Genomic DNA, 17,970 nt, shown 5'->3' with positions numbered 1-17,970 from the left:
GTAGAGGTGAGCTGAGCCTAAAAATAATTGGCCATTCCAAATTGGGAGAAAATAATAAAAAATAATTGGCAACGACTAAATTTGAAAAAAATATATATTAATCACACAGGAAACTGGAAATTATAATTTTGATTACCTGTCAAAGGGGACCTCAATACAATTCCTTGCATTAAAAATATTTAGGAGAAGTTAAGTAAAAGAAAATTTAATACTGTACTTATTTTAATGTATTTTTTGTACATGTCAGAAAACTAAAACTCAAAACCACACATTAAATAAAATCCAGTCTAAACAGAGAAAAATCCTGCTGTTTGGCTGCCTGTGTATACGTACAGTAAATGGCAGTCATGTAGAGGAAATTGAGTATACCTGCTCACCTAATGCTGTAGAACCATATCACTCCACAAACCTAACAAACACTTGATGGATCCATGTACTGAGGTTCCGCTCTATGAAGCGAGTTCTGACTTTTCTTTCTGAATATAGTTCTTACTGTTATTATCTTCCAACTGCTCATTTCATGAAGGGTCCCCTGAGCAATAATGTAAGTGAGTTTTCTGAATGCCAGCCAAAGAAAACCATCAAACTCCATCTGCGGTCCTATCCCACAATCCTGTTTGCAGTCCTCGAATTGCATGTAAAACACACCCCACTGTTCTTTACTGTTTAACTAATATACTTCAGAAAAGTGTATCTCAACATCTTCTAGATAGCATCTTCTTTAACGATGCATGTTATTCTAATTATAAAACAGTTTGCTGCAAATTTTGAAATGGAGAAAAGAATTATATGTCTGACCACATTCTCACAGTTACAGTTCTCATCAATTCTGTTATTTTCAGCTTCTGCTGCCACCCTGTGGCTTGATGGTGTCCATAAAAGAAGTTTAAATACTGTACAAGAACACATTGCATAGTACAGTATAACTTCAATGAAGTGTCTGTGACTGTATTAAGAAAATGTCTACACCTTTAACATAAGGAATGATAACAAGAAACCACAGGACAGCTGTGTTTAAATGGTAAAAAGCCCATTATGATCTGGAGCACTGTTTAAAGTAGGGTGTTTGGTTGACTAATCAGTTCATAAGTGTGTTGTTGAAACTTTAATGTTCTACTGCACTTTGTTTTAATACATTTGTTTTGTGAGTTTTTATAAAAAGGTGACTCACACCTGTTAGCTTTAATTTAAAAGAATCTGCCAGAATAAATAATACAAAAAATGCAAAAATCACGTTGAACATCAATTGTAATCAGAAAGTAGTTCCTTGTTATCCTGATTTCTACTAGATCTCCAACAAATACCAGTACTATAATCTGTGCAATATGATACTTATATAAAATATGAATGATCAGCCTGGAAATAGAATAATTCCATTCCTATACCCAGGTTACAGTAAGTTTACCATTTCCATATCGGTTTTATAAAAAATGTAACTTAAAAGAATGGATGGTGCATGGAAAAAAACGATATGTTGTGTCCAGCATTGTTAGAAAGCTTGCTATAGTGCATGCTTCCTGTCAAGAGTAAATAGAGTGATATATTTGTTTCAATGTTCACCATTTAAAAAAAATAAATACTCATGTACAATACGGGACCATTTATACTGATTAAAAAGTGAAACTAAAGAACACAAGCTATAATACAGTATGTATCTACAGATACACATAGCATCTATACAAATGATGCCACTTAGAAGCTGAAAATGAAAGACAAGAATGAGTTAGGCATATTTTGTATTATATTTAAAACATTTTGTCAAATAAATAAATAAAATCATTTAAAAAAAAATGAGTCAGACATCTTGTGAAATTGAAGTTTGAAGTCAGTTCAGAGAAATTATTAAAAATAATGTCTGAAAGATTATTATTATTATTATTATTATTATTATTATTATTATTATTTAGTCATTTAGCAGACGCTTTTATCCAAAGCGACTTACAGAGACTAGAGGGTGAAAGGCATTAACAACTGCTGCTGCTGCAGAGTCACTTACAATAGGACCTTGGTTTTACATCTCATCCAAAGCATGGGCTCAGCCCCGCCCCCGCGCTCAGGAAATCACTAAGGAGAGCCCCCGTAGCTGTTATACACAAAAACTGTACAGTTCAATTCTCATTGTGTGAGATAATCTTAACAATTGTTATTTAACCACCAAATCTTCCCAAACAATGTTCTTCTCCCTACCATGCGCCATATTAGACGGTCTAAATTTGAAAGACCGAAACAAAGAAGACCATATGATGAAACAATCATCCACAACAAATTCTGTCTCATTCCTTCATGCTACGAGAAACCGTATTTAGAAAAAACCTAATACTGCTTCCCAAACAAGGGAACACTCATTGTACCGATTTGGGCTAAAAGATGAGGAGAAAACACTTCAATATATTTAACTTATACTTGCAATAAAATATTATAATAAAATGTTGTACTGGATAAGTGGAATGACCTAGTGTGTTAGATACTGCCCCCCCCCAGCTCCAGATTTTCACTTTAACCACTGGTGTCCAGGAGACCAAGATTAAACAACCCATGACATTACTTCACTGGAGCACAAAATGCAGAAGATGCATGCCACATTTTTAAGGACCCCGAGAGAGATTGGCAATTGTTTACAAGACTACATAGAACCAGCACCTTAAGCGGAGCTCCAAGCTGGCACAGAACCCCTGAAGCCCCTGAACTACAGTGTGTGACCTTCAACCTAACAGTAACATTTCATGAGCCAAGTTCTACATAGAAAAAATGATTAACACCTATTAATTATGCAACACAAAGGATGCCCCCATAGGGCACAAAAGAAAACTAAAACAGTACTGTATTTGTCATACTGAAATTATGAACTCTTTTGAGACTACATGAAACATGAAAGAAGACACTAGTGTAATTTTCATGACCTCCTCTAGATGGAAGCAGAAAGAGAGCAGGGAAAATACAAATCTATTTTCTGCAAATTGATTGTCACAATTCAGCAGCAATTGTTGAACTCGTGTTACATGATTTTAATATAAAAAGGGGTTAAACTCATTTTAAAAAAATGTAAGAAGTGTAAGCTATGCATTTACTCTATATACTCTATATACTGGGTGATTAGAAAGTACGTTTACCACATCAATGATATGGTGTGTTGATGTGGTAAACTTCTAATCACCCTGTGTATATATATATATATATATTACTAGCTCTGCATTTTCTGTGCCCACTACCTCCCATAGTTTATTGTGGCATCTGCAAATCTGTTAGCTTGTGTCGTGATCTACAGTGCCTATAGAAAGTCTACACCACCTTTCAAAATGTTCACCTTTTGTTGCCTTATAGCCTGGAATTAAAATGCATTAAAATAGTTTTTTTTTCATTTATCTACACATCCTACCCAACAACTTCCAAGTGAAAAATATTCTAGAAATTTGTAGAAAATTAATTAAAAATAAAAACTGAAATAGCTTGGTTGGATAAGTGTCCATCCCCCTTGTAATAGCAATCCTAAATTAGCTCAGGTGTAACCAATCACCTTCAAAATCACACACCAAGTTAAGTGGCATCCACCTGTGTTAAATTGTAGTGATTCACATGATTTCAGGATAAATTCAGCAGTTCCTGTAGGTTCCCTCTTGCTGGGTAGTGCATTTCAAAGCAAAGACTCAACCATGAGCACCAAGGTGCTTTCAAAAGAACTCCGGGTCAAAGTTGTTGAAAGGCACAGATGAGAGGATGGGTATAAAAAAATATCAAAGGCCTTGAATATCCCTTGGAGCACGGTCAAGACGATTATTAAGAGGTGTATGGCACCACCAAGACCCTGCCTAGATCAGGCCGTCCCTCCAAACTGGATGACAGAGCAAGAAGGAGACTGATCAGAGAGGCTACCAAGAGGCCAATGGCAACTTTGCAAGAGCTACAGGCTTTTATGGCCAAGACTGGTCAAAGAGTGCATGTGACAACAATATCCCAAGCACTCCACAAATCTGGCCTGTATGGTAGGGTGGCAAGAAGGAAGCCATTACTAAAGAAAGCCCACTCAGGAGATTCTGTAGCCATGTGGCAAATAGTTTTATGGTCTGACAAAACTAAAATTGAACTTTTTGGCCTAAATGCAAAGGGTTATGTTTGGCGCAAACCAAACACAGCGTATCACCCAAAGAACACCATCCCTACTGTGAAGCATGGTGGTGGCAGCATCATGTTATGGGGATGTTTCTCATCGGCAGGGACTGGGGCACTTGTCAGGATAGAAGGGAAAATGAATGGAGCAAAGTACAGAGAAGTCCTTGAGGAAAACCTGCTGCCCTCTGCAAGAAAGCTGAAACTGGGACGGAAGTTCACCTTTCAGCATGACAACGACCCAAAGCACCCAGCCAAAGCTACACTGGAGTGGCTAAGGAACAAAAAGGTAAATGTCCTTCAGGGCCCCAGTCACAGCCCCGACCTAAATCCAATCGAAAGTTTGTGGCATGACTTGAAGATTGCTGTCCATCAATGCTCTCCAAGGAACTTGACAGAGCTTGAACAGTTTTGTAAAGAATAATGGTCAAATATTGCCAAATCTAGGTGTGCAAAGTTGGTAGAGACCTATCCCAACAGACTCAAAGCTGTAATTGCTGCCAAAGGTGCTTCCACCAAGTATTAACTCAAGGGGGTGGAGACTTATCCAATTATGATCTTTCAGTTTTCTATTTTTAATATATAATTTTTTTCTCAATAAAAACTGTTTTCCCCTTAACAGTGTGGAGTATGGTATGTAGATAAGTGGGAAAAAAATCCTCATTTAAGCATGAAACTCTGAGGCACTGACACAACAAAATGTGAAAAAAGTTCAAGGGGGTGTAGACTTTCTATAGGCACTGTAGGTCATTATCAAAATGAGGATCAGTAAGGGCCCACACACTGACCCTTTTGGCTCTCCGCCCCTATCTGATTTTATGCACTACAAGTACTCTCAGTTTTCATTTTTTCAATCAGTTCTGTATCCAGTGTAATTTTCTTCACTATTTTCCTGCTGATCATGTGAAACTGCAATCAAAGGCTTTGTATGTGCTGTCAGACAGCCTGTTCAAAATGTGCTGATAAAGCTCTGCTGCTGCTGGAGACAAACAGCTTTCTAACACAGAAGCTTTAAACTGTATCCCAGTGGAAGATAGAAACAAAGCAATAATATTTTATATTTCACACGGTTTACAGCCTAGGTATGAGAGCATAACTCAGAGATGTGTAACCTTTTCATCCTCGTTTAATAAATGTTGGATTGATGATGTTGATTAAATTATTATTATTATTATTTATTTCTTAGCAGACGCCCTTATCCAGGGCGACTTACAATCGTAAGCAAATCGTAAATGCATAGCTTCCATTTCTTACATTGCTTTTTATTATTAAAATGAGTTGAACCTTTTTTTTTTGCTTTTTGTATTAAATTCACGAAGCACATGTTCAACCATTACTTTCTTTGCAGATATAGATTTTTCCTTTGCCTGCTATCTTTCTACTTCCATCTAGAGGAAGTCATGAAAAGAAGATCAGACACTTTTGTGTACATCAGTAGGGTTTATTGATGGAAAGAAATGTGTACAATATTGTTCAATACAGATTGATGGATTAAACTTGCAAATAAAGGAAGAAAGAAAGCAATATTAAAAGCCTTTTTGTGTTTTTCATGCTTCACCTCATAAATAAGTTACAAGAGTATAACACACTATGCTTTCAAAGATTAGTCACCATGATTTATCAGAAAGAGGCTTTTGTTTTTTCACTGTCATGCTGCAAATGTGGGCAGTACTTCACAACTTGTTATTTTAACAATGGGCACAGTATGTCGCTGACACTATAATTACAAGCCATCATTTTTTACTTAATTTCATTGAATGCTTCAAAGTCATCTTGTGTTATTTGACCTACATAAAAGTGCCTGGTAAGACAGAGACAGTTTACGCCTGGGAGCACTTGCTGTTTCACTGAGCTACAGAGATGGAACTTGTCAGGTAAGAGCATGATGCTAAAAATATTACAACGCATAAGCCAATTATGCTTCAACCTGTTTTGTTTTCTTTTGTGCTGCTAAAATCATTTCTATCACTAGTACAAACAGCCATGGAGAAGGAATTGAAATGCATCTTCATTGGTCAGCTTCCAGTGCATCTTGTGCTGCATACTTTTCTAACACAAAACAAAAATACTAAATGTTAATTTACAATAGCAACACATAATTTAGACGGTTTGGTATTAATGAAACCGTTCTTGATGGTTTCTAAAGAGGGTTTGTAGTTTATTCAAAACAGCTAGTTATAATAATTATAATTTGTGTATAAAAGTAGTGGTTAGGGCTCTGGACTCTTGACCGGAGGGTTGTGGGTTCAGTCCCAGGTGGGAGACACTGCTGCTGTACCCTTGAGCAAGAAACTTTACCTAGATTGCTCCAGTAAAAACCCAGCTGTATAAATGGGTAATTGTATGTAAAAATAATGTGATATCTTGTAACAATTGTAAGTCTCCCTGGATAAGGGCGTCTGCTAAGAAATAAATAAAAATAAAAATAAAAATAAAAATAATAATAATAATAATAATAATAATAATAATAATAATAATAATAATAAACAGTAGTTATTACATAGTTCCTGAGTTGTTTATTGTTGTTTATTGCTACTAGCTCTGTAACATCAGTTTATTTTTTAACTTTAACCAAAAAAAAAAACCAAACAATTATCTTATTTTCAGAATAGAAACTAAAGTGTAATCACCTAATATCACTTAATATCCACACAGTGGGCTTTAAGTTATGCTGGATGAACCTGTGCAAGTTATGTGATTTGCAGATCAAGTCTACAGAGTAGGTAGAGTGAATCCTTTTTGTTGGAGTGCTGTGTAACTTTGTTTTATTTTAGTTTTTGGCAACAGGTAAACAGTTTAGCTGTCCTGTTTTTAGTTTAGGTTCCAGTGTTTCTTTAGTTAGTGCTCAAAGAGAGCTAGGTGTTTGTTTTTGTTTATTTTTGTATTTGTTTATTAAAATTGGATCAACCGCGTTGTTAAAATCCAATTTCCTGGGTCTGGTTTTTAAAGGGGCAACGAACCACGAGTGGGTGAAGTTCTATTACATATGCTAATGTAATTTTCTTACAGAAATGTTTGTATCAAGAACTGGTCCTCTGATGCCAGGCTTGATGGAAAGACAGCCATAGTAACTGGTGCCAACACTGGCATTGGCAAAGAAACCGCTCGGGATCTTGCCAGGAGAGGTAAACTTTTGCTTGACAAGTTTACTTTTATTACAGCATTCTTCACAAGCATAATTCTATTCACATGTAAATATTAACAATAGTTTTAGGGTCATGTTTTAGCTATATAAAATGTGTTTAGATACTTCCTTTCAAAAGTGTCTTTTTAGGTTTAAGCTAGGAAAATAAATGACAGCATACTTTATGGGATATTGCAAAGCTAGTGGAATGTACACTATGTGGAGTCACACCATATCTTCCCTTTCTTTTTTTTTCTTTTACAGGGGCTAGGGTTATTTTGGCCTGCAGAGATATGGAAAAAGCAAAGGATGCAGCAAACGACATCATTAATGACACTGGAAGCAACACTGTCATCCCATGCAAACTGGATTTGGCAGACACCAAGTCAATCTGTGAATTTGCAGAACATATCTACAACAGTGAGTTTCAACAAATAACTGCAGGTCTAAAATGTCTACTTTGTTCTAATACAGTCTGTGCCACCAAGCTTTTTAACATGTTCTCCATTATTTTGGGTTACTTTAAAGTTAGGAAACATATAAATACTGTGGAAAATACAAGCCAGCTGCTTTTGGATGAAAGCCAGTCTCATTTCAGCCACACATGTTTACAAGTTGGGAATCGACTTTAAGAGTGTCATGCTAGTTCCTGTATTCTATCGGCAAATAGGGTAAAAGGGCAATGCAGCAAGGGGGTAGGGGGTTCAAGAGTTGTCTATATGCTTCAGTTTAGCTTATTACTACTAAATGTTTAACCAGTCACTAAACTTGGGGACACCAGCCACTAAATTCTGTCAGTGTTATTAGTTTGCATTGGTGTTACTGTACTGTTTATTTGCGTATGTTGTGGTATTGCTTAATAAACTGGTAGCACTATTTAATAAAAAAAAAAAAAAAAAAAAGTTTGTTTCTAGATTGTGCTGCTTTGTGAATTCGGCACAATCGATGTTTGTAAATGGTTCAATTTACATGAAAGCCTTAGAGGGGTGGCATCATCCAAGACCACCAAACAACCCTGCCTGCAATGAGGGGTCATGTGACTTGTCATGATGTTGTTCTATACTTGTACACCCTGATCAATAGATTTATTTTAAATTTACTTCACATTTTGGTTCATCACTTTTGTGTCTTTCTATGTTCCAGTGGAGAAGACAGTCAGCATTTTGATTAACAATGCAGGAATAGCAATGTGTCCATATTCCACCACGACTGATGGCTTTGAAATGCAGTTTGGAGTCAATCATTTAGGTAAGAATTTCTATCAAAATTGGATACTGGGACCAAGCATCAGTTGTTCCATAGCATCAGCTGGAAGTTTGCCTAGTTACACCTCATAGACTACAACACCCCCCCCCCCCCCCCTTCAGGCTGTAAAAGGGGGTTTGGGATCTGCTGACAGAACACAGAGACTGTGGTGCCTGAAATGTATTTACATAATTATGAACTGTTGCATTACAAGACAAACCATACTTTCACAAAAACAATCAAAGAAAACACTTTAAAAAGTCTTTACCTTCGTCCCTTTTCTGCTTAGTGAAAAACAGGCATTTGGGCCACATTCCATCTCAAACTGGAGTAATCTAACATCACACATGAGGGGGTTGGTAGCCTTTATACTGTATACAGTATAGTCTAAAACCCGACCCAGCAGTTAAAACACACCTCTGTGATAATGCAATACTGAATATTTTTTTATTATTTTAAAGTCAGTTATTCCTGTTTTTTAAAACGTATTTCTGTTTTAGATTTTTTTGTTAAATCAGTTCAATTTCTACCCTTGTTGTTATTGTATTATAGGGCACTTTTTTCTTACCTTCTTACTGCTGGACCTGTTAAAGCAATCGACCCCCGCCAGAATTATCAACCTTTCTTCTAGCACACACTCCATGGGAAAGATCCAGTTTGATGACCTGACTAGTGAGAAAAGCTACCACCCTGTGAAAGCCTATGTGCAGAGCAAGCTGGCCAATGTCCTCTTCACTCGAGAGCTGGCCAGAAGGCTGGAAGGTGAGTAAATCAATAGCAGGCAGCCAGCGCTAAAACACAAATGTTTTTCAAACAGAAAATGTAGAACTGTGTTGAATCATCGTCCCCCGCCGACATGTGGTAGAGGCAAAGTATTGAGTCATAATCTGGGGGTATATGGAGGCTGTCAGACTGCCATCTGTCTATAATGTATGTCATCATTATAATATTACATATATCCAGAGCTTGTCCAATTGAAATGACATTCAATAAGGATGTATTTAGCACAGGTCATTGAGTGCATTAAATCTTAGGAGGTATAATGGAGAATGTCTGTCACACATTGTTTCATATCTAGTTGCAGTAATCAAAATAAATTTAATACCCCGTTGTCTGTTGTTGTTTTCTTCCTCCCTTACTGTGTTTTATGGTTGCAATCATTCTGCTCTAAAATTATTATTTTGTGTTTATCATTTTTCTCAATTGCTTAATATACCTGGCTACCATCTTGTTTGCTGACTTGTGAGTTTTCACCATTATTATTATTATTATTTTGCTAACTGGATTTTAGGAATCTGCTTCTATCCTTTACCATGAATCAGATATGTATGGAGTGAGATCGCTGTCAAAAAATATTCATATCCGTTCAAATAATTTGTACTTGTAATTACAGGTACAAATCAAAAATACAAGTAGAAATCAAAAATACTAGTACAACTCATAACAAATTACCAGTACACATCAAAAAGTTACGAGTACAAACCAAAAATACGAGTATGACTCAAGAAAAGCTACGGGTACAAATCACAAAGTTACGACTACGACTCAGTTACGAGTGAGTACAAAAAATTACGAGTTGGATAGAGCGTGACATCACTGTCAAAAATACGTCATAGAGGTCACAGGACAGGCTGTTGATTGGGGGAACAATCGATGAGTATTCAGCGCATGCGTCCAGCACCTTGCATTGCTGATAGAAGGGAAGAAGTGATTGCATGTTGGTGAAATGTGTAGGTGGAATTTTCAAAGCGGGAATATGTCCATCTGTTGGGCGACTTTGTGCCAATCTCAGTCTCAGCAAAGATCTTCATACAAAAGATAGTCAACTCCCCCTTTTTTCCGTCCCCGCCAATGCGGTGCAACAATGGGAATCCAAAGAGGTCCGGTGGCGAATTTTCTCCTATCTGTAATGTAAAGTCTGCTTAATTTCCTATTCAAAGCTTTCTCTTTTGAAAACGATTGCATTTCTTTTTAGCAAGATTCACCTGGATTTGTTTAGAGACATCCATCCTTAACACATACGTGTTATTATTTCCACGATCGATGTTTTCACTTGGCCTCACAAGGACTGTTTTCACTGAAATGCTGTCCAAATTTGCTGGCTCATGAATATTCATGAGCAGACAAGATGGGGCGTGGTTTGATCGTTGGCTTGGTTGTCAAGGTTGGGATATGCAGTGAACGAGATTGGCGGCAACTCAATTCATCAACTTTTTTATAGCGGGTTAATTAGGTCTATTTATTGGGTTAATTAGATATATTTAATTGATTATCATCATTAATATTTCTATCACTACAATTTAGGCTTGGGTCTACTATTAATTAGGCTTATATTTATGACCCATTGTTTATGCCTTATTTAAAATAGTGTCTTATTAGAAAAATAAAATAAATACATTGTATGTCTATGTAAATTAATAAAAAGTGTTTAATTTTAAAAAGTTGCAAATTTACGTCTGAAGTCGGAGCCTGGGATGGGACCTATTATCATAATCGCACTGCTGCTATACGTTGCTCAATTACATTTCTGCTGTTACTTTTATTTTTACATTATATGTATTACACGGCATGTGGACCTCTCCTTTTTTGCTAAAAATCCCCTTTATTAAAGTCACACACAACGTCGCTTACTTATTATTCTCTTAAACTTTATATTTGATATATGGATATCAATGTAGAATTAAATCCCCTCCTTTTTTTTAAATAACATTTATTCCCATTCAAATCCTCAAACATTACTGCAATCTACCCGATAACAAGGATATATAGAAATTAGAATCTCAAACACTGGCTATCCCAACCCCTTGCCAGCCAAACCACGCCCCTGTCTTGTATGCTCATGCATATTCATGAGAGCCGGCAATTTCGGACACCACTTCGACGAAGAGCCCCTGTGAGGCCAAGTGAAAACATGGATCGTAGAAAAAATAACACGTATGTGTTAAGGAGGGGTGTCTCTAAACAAATCCAGGTCTCCAAATCGTTTTCCAAAAGAGAAAGATTTGAATAGGAAATGAAGCAGACTTTACATTGTATACTTTACATTATATTGTGAGAAGTGTTGAATTTAAATCAAGGGAAGTAATGTTAACTTTACAATGCATTAGTAAGACCTCACCTAGAATATTGTGTTCAGTTCTGGTTACCTCGTTACAAAAAGGATATTGCTGCTCTAGAAAGAGTGCAAAGAATAGCAACCAGAATTATCCCGGGTTTAAAAGGCATGTCGTATGCAGACAGGCTAAAAGAATTGAATCTATTCAGTCTTGAACAAAGAAGACTATGCGGCGATCTGATTCAAGCATTCAAAATCCTAAAAGGTATAGACAATGTCAACCCAGGGGACTTTTTTTGACCTGAAAAAAGAAACAAGGACCAGGGGTCACAAATGGAGATTAGATAAAGGGGCATGCAGGACAGAAAATAGGAGGCACCTTTTTACACAGAATTGTGAGGGTCTGGAACCAACACCCCAGTAATGTTGTTGAAGCTGACACCCTGGGATCCTTCAAGAAGCTGCTTGATGAGATTCTGGGATCAATAAGCTACTAACAACCAAACGAGCAAGATGGGCTGAATAGCCGCCTCCTCGTTTGTGAACTTTCTTATGTTCTTATAGAGAGAGGAGAAAAGTCGCCACCGGAACTCTTTGGATTCCCATGATGCACTGCATTGGCGGGGACGGAAAAAGGGGGGGATTAACTATCTTGTGTATATAGAAGATCTTTGCTGAGACTCCGATTGTCCATCTGTTCGGCGACTTTGTGCCATATTCCCGCTTTGAAAATTCCACCTACACATTTCACCAACATGCAGCCACTCCTTCTGTCAGCAATGCAAGGTGCTGGACGCATGCACTGTTAAATACTCATCGATTGCTCCCCCAATCAACAGCCTGTCCTGTGACCTCTATGACATATTTTTGACAGTGATTTCATGCGCTATCAATCGTAATTTTGTGAGTTATACTCGTAACTTTTTGAGTGGTAGTCGTAACTTTGTGATTTGTGCCCATCGCTTTTCTTGAGTCGTACTCATAAATTTTTGATTTGTACTCGTAGTTTTTTTTTTTTTTTTGTACTTAAATTTTTAATTTGTACCTGTAATTACAAGTACAAATTCTTTTTACGGATACAAATATTTTTGACAGTGATCTCCCTCCATAATGCTTAGTAAATTCCTTTTTGATGGCACATTGGGTAATGGAACAATGTACTGTTGGTTCAATGAAATGACATAGCATAGCAAGAGTCAGAACAGCCATATCGAGTCACGGTAGTTACTTCTGTTAAGTTCCAATAAAGGGATCAGCCATATAAACACAAATTCCAGCCCAGGGAGAAACTTCTCAGATCACATAACAGTGCTGACTATTCTCCGAAGTCTCTTAGCATTGTTTTCTCTAGCTCGCTTTTTTGACTTCTTTTTTATTAAATGAACATTTACTTAGTACTGCCACAACACAATACATTTCCAGACTTGACTGTAACTGAATCACCTGAGCATAAAAACATCACTTTAGCAAAGCAATGCATGACTTGTGATAATATTATATTAATGAGAGGTAAGACATCCAGTTTTAAATGGCTGTGGCCCATTGAACATCATAGAAGCAGCAACTATTTTAAACAAATACAGCGGATTTAAAAAAAAAACAAAAAAAAAAAAAACTGAAGTCTCTCTACTGTGAATAAAAAAATCCCTTTTGTGTTGTGTAGAGGCCAGGTTGTAATGAAAACCAGCACCTGTGCTTTACATGCAGTACCTGGAAAAGAAACCAAGCATCAGATAAAAACCTGTGTTTTAATTACAGTTCCCCCAAACAGAGGTCAGCACCAAAGATTTACTCGCAAAGTTGTTTCATAAACAACATACCCTTAAAAGTATTCTCATACTTTCCCCTTGGCTATACCATGTGTTTACCATAGTTTACCATGGTTTGCCATGTTTTTTTTAATATGCTTTACCACACCTTTCTGGGGTTTACAATGAATGTTTACCTGTGCTTTCACTATCCTTTAATACACGTTGCCATGCTTTTACTTTGGTAAACTTTTACAAGTCTCAGTGACTATTAATCCTACATCTTTCATCATTTTAAATATGAATTTGAAAGTAATCATTATATTAGTTCCCTGCTTGTTGTGCAGTCTTGTGGGGTCAGTGTGGACAGCTAGATTGAGGGCTGTGGGTTATTTCCCAGACTGTATAATGAACAAGAGGCAGCACAGTTTATGCTGTTAGCATGGAGGAATTTGCCATGTGAGACATCAGTTTTATAATGGATTAAAAGCATATACCATACCAATTATAATTTCCATATATAATCCATTCACGTAGTGGGGGTGCATGAAGAATTTGTCACATGTCAAGTTATGGTGTCAGCCACATGATTATAATTTAAAAATAAGATTGAAAAACAAAATAGCTGTATAGACTAGTAGCATTGTAAAATGACAATTTTATAAAACAACTGAGTCACATCAAGACTGTGTCGTGAAGTGGGGCTGCATTCAATCTTCATATTGAATCTGTGCCTCCCTGGAGGTTAAGCATAATTCAGCACTTCTGAAACACTTACCACGTCTTCCATTTTATTAGGGGTTTGGTTTGCTTGATATGCCCCATTCAAACTGAACTTTATTTTAAATTGTATTCTCCTGTTTTAATTAGTAGAAATTCTAAGTCATGTTATGATACTATACTGAATTAAACCTTTCCACAAAAGAAAAAAACTAACCAAGCTATTGCACAACAACAACAAAATCCAAACCAAATATTTCAGTACTATACCTAAATAATGCTTGATCAACACACATTGCAGTGATGTGATTGTATTTTTATTTCATTTACAATTACGTTTTCAAAATGTGATGAAGAGGCTATAAATCAGTAGGGCTAGATTCTCAAAACATTCCACTGGAGTGAGCCCGGGAGCCAATTTTCATGAAGGGATTAGCATTATAATGTGGCATGGGGCCCTCACCCTGTCAAAGGGTCCTAGACAGTTCTCTATATCACCATAGCAACCAAATTCTTATTTTGCCCCTTAAGTCTTTCCCTTATACAAGTTTATCATAGTAAAAGCATAGCAATGTGTAATAAAGCATGGTGAAGCATAGGTATGCACTGTAAAGAACAGTGAGGGATGGTAAAGCATATTCATAAACATGGCAAACCAGGGTTAACTATGGTAAATGATAGTATAACCATGGGAAAAGTATGGTAAAACTGCAACAAAACTGTGGTAAACCTTTATAAGGGTTTGACTACTTCCAGTAGTAGTTCTACAATAGTAAATCAGTATTATTATTATTATTATTATTATTATTATTATTATTATTATTAAGTAATTTAGCAGACAGTTTTATCCAAAACGACTTAGAGACTAGGGGGTGAACTATGCATCAACAACTGCTGCAGAGTCACTTACAATAGGACCTCTGTTTTACATCTCATTTGAAGTATGAAACTATGCATCATATTCCTGGGTTACCATTTTGTAAAATAAAATGAAATAAGCATGGCAATGAATGTAAGTAATTATTTCCTTTCTCTCTGTGAACAGGGACCGGGGTGACAGTCTACGCTGTGGACCCTGGAGTTGTTTACACGAGAGCAATCCGGCACATGAAAAGTTTTATCCAGATGTTTGTGAAAGCATTTCAGTTTCTCATCAGAACCCCAGCTGAGGGAGCCTACACCACTCTCTATTGTGCCGTGACACCAGAGTTGGCAAAAGAGTCTGGAGGCTATTACTGGTGAGGAAGAATACTAGTGTTTACCAGAGAATAATAATATTAGATTTTTACTCAATTAACTACACAGTTTAGGACATACCATAATTGACTTTACCAAAGCATACAAATATGCTGAGTGGGGCTAGTGTAACACAAGCAGTAGCAGTGGAAAAGCAAGCTTTCTCTCATTGCCGCCTCTATCTCACACTGCTGCCTCTTTCTCATTGCTGCCTCTTTCTCATTGCTGCCTCTTTCTCATTGCTGCCTCTTTCTCATTGCTGCCTCTGTCACACACTGCTGCCTCTTTCTCATTGCTGCCTCTTTCTCATTGCTGCCTCTTTCTCATTGCTGCCTCTTTCTCATTGCTGCCTCTGTCACACACTGCTGCCTCTGTCACACACTGCTGCCTCTATCTCACATTGCAGCTTCTGCCCCAGAGGGAAAACCCTCCCAGTAGGTGAGGAAACTATTGCTGTAAGTCCTCAAATTCTATTTTCAACAAAAGCTCCTTAAATTAAGACCATTTAACTTTTCATAAAAAAAACAAATACCTTAATACATATGCATATTCGGAATTCAACTGCAGCTATATGACTTTATGATGTACAGTATATGTGACATATATATTTTGTGCACCAGCAACTGCACCCCAGCCAATTGCTCCAGAGCTGCCAGCGATGACGAGTCTGCCCGGAAACTCTGGAAAGTCAGCTGTCACCTGCTGGGAATCAGGTGGCGATGAAGAGCTGCTGAGGCACCACCCCCTGGACACACTGTTACTTGCAGTGTCATTATTAACAAGGCTTTATCTATCTATCTATCTCTCTATCTATCTATCTATCTATCTATTGATTGAAGAAGAATATTCAATTAATGTAAAAAAAAACATATGACCATGGCAACCAAGTCCTGGCAAACACAGTGAGGGAATAACAGAGAAAATAATTTAGGTGCAACATACCGTACATATCAGCATGGGTAAAATCAAGATATGAGGAAGATCTTTTATTGCATAGAAAATCTACAAACACAGAGTATGACAGCCTTAACCTTGTTTTCTTATTTTCTACTTCCATCTACAAAAATAAATATACAGTTAACTATTAACTATTACAGACTATTTTCTTTCTGAGGAAGGCCTCAAATGCATTTTTCATCTGGTCACATTTCTTACACATTTCCAGTAAGATTAGAGCAATACATTCAGAAACCACTGCTTCTGTCCAACAACCTTAGCTTACAGACAGCATGACAAATGAAGTCAGGTGCACTGTTCTCTGGTTCTCTATTACCCCAGCTTGAACACCAGGAAGTCTGGCTGTGCAAAGTGTCTGATTCTGGAATCATTCTAGCTCTTCTAGAGGCTGAAAACTGCCTTATAACACTTTATATCCAGCTGTTAAGAAAACGCTGCTTGTTCTTTAACACTAAGCCCTATTTGCTGGAATTGGTCTCTTGGTGTATCTCTTTGGGAATGCACTGCCTTGACCTTTCATCCACAAGCAGTTATTTACATCTTGTTTTTAACTGTCTTCACACATCCTCTGTGTTAGCATTATTAATTGAGCTGGTACTTGTGACCAGTCAGAAGACGTGCTACATCTCAGCCACTTCCATCTCTATCCACTGGCAGAACAAATGGTAGTGTGAACAAAGAATGCATAAATCCAATGTTAAGACTCAAGACTCAATAATGCATTACTAGTATAATGCTTAATTTCAATAGAACTTTATCGAGAAAGTCAGAATACAGGTTTTGGTTCTTGGCTATGGTACTTTGAGAAAGGTGAAAACAGAGGCTATTTTGACCTTCAAATGCAAAAGCAACCAAGTTTGTTCAATTCTACAAAATGTTATCCAAATTGGACCATCGGTTCTACTCCTATCGTGAGAACATTGAAAACAGAAAATCGGCATGGTATTCTGTGACCTTGACCTGCAGGCCAAAAGTCAAAGGCTCCCTTAATCTTTGCAGTTATATGCCTTAGTCTACCTGCGTGTCAATGACAGATGGACAGAAAGCATCATTTTAGTATTCTGTGCCCTGGTTTGTGGGCTGCACATACCAACATACAACATTTAGCAAAACATATATGAGATAAACTATTAGATCTTTTACTAACCTAAAAAATGTTTAATATTGAAAATGTATTTGAAGCTAGCATTTAAAAAAAAAAACATAAAAAAATTAATATAGGACATACTGTATATATGACAGAACTAGAAATGGGAGTTTTTGTGAACAAAAACAAAGCATGTGGTCTGAATAATTAATATGGCCTGAAAGGTTAATGTATCAGATCGAATGGTTTATAAATTACGTTAAAAACAATGTTTCACTATACAGACCCTTGGCAAAGCATGTGGTCTGTATCATTGAGGGTAATAATGTTTCAGTGAAAGGGTTAATTTTAAAACGTGTAATTTGGGCTCAGAGATAACAATATTACTGTAAAAGCTGTAGACTGCTCCTTTTTTCTGCTATGTAAATTTAAAAAATACTGGTTTTTTTTTAAAGTACTTTCCTTTACATTAAGTGTGGCAATATCTCTTTTCTAAGAGGAAGCAGGAAGGTTTCTAGGGGTAATGGGTCATCATTTATTTCCTGCCCTCTTGTGAAACCATTCTATAAGCTTCTTATTGTCACAAACATCTTTGTATCATGTGTAAGTGAGAACATGTCTACATCTGGACAATCCTAAACGCTGTTCATGCCCCAGTTTTTCCCTTGATGAACCTATGTAAATAGTGTGTTAC

General features: G+C 36.9%; 1 protein-coding gene across 1 annotated transcript; it reads left to right on the top strand.

Moving 5' to 3' along the window:
- The first annotated feature begins 5,871 nt into the window (after positions 1-5,871).
- Positions 5,872-16,087, top strand: si:dkey-73n8.3 (uncharacterized protein LOC100150965 homolog). The gene is made up of 7 exons (XM_033993426.3): positions 5,872-5,978; positions 7,114-7,229; positions 7,493-7,648; positions 8,372-8,476; positions 9,026-9,235; positions 15,042-15,234; positions 15,853-16,087. Exons 1-7 carry the CDS (start codon positions 5,965-5,967, stop codon positions 15,953-15,955), a joined length of 897 nt encoding a protein of 298 aa, XP_033849317.1. The 5' UTR covers positions 5,872-5,964; the 3' UTR covers positions 15,956-16,087.
- The last annotated feature ends 1,883 nt before the right edge of the window (positions 16,088-17,970 follow it).

The sequence above is a fragment of the Acipenser ruthenus genome, chromosome 3 (assembly GCF_902713425.1).
Source record: "Acipenser ruthenus chromosome 3, fAciRut3.2 maternal haplotype, whole genome shotgun sequence".
NCBI lineage: Eukaryota > Metazoa > Chordata > Actinopteri > Acipenseriformes > Acipenseridae > Acipenser > Acipenser ruthenus.
Note: the sequence above shows the minus strand (reverse complement) of the source record. Positions and strands in the feature narration are given on the sequence as shown.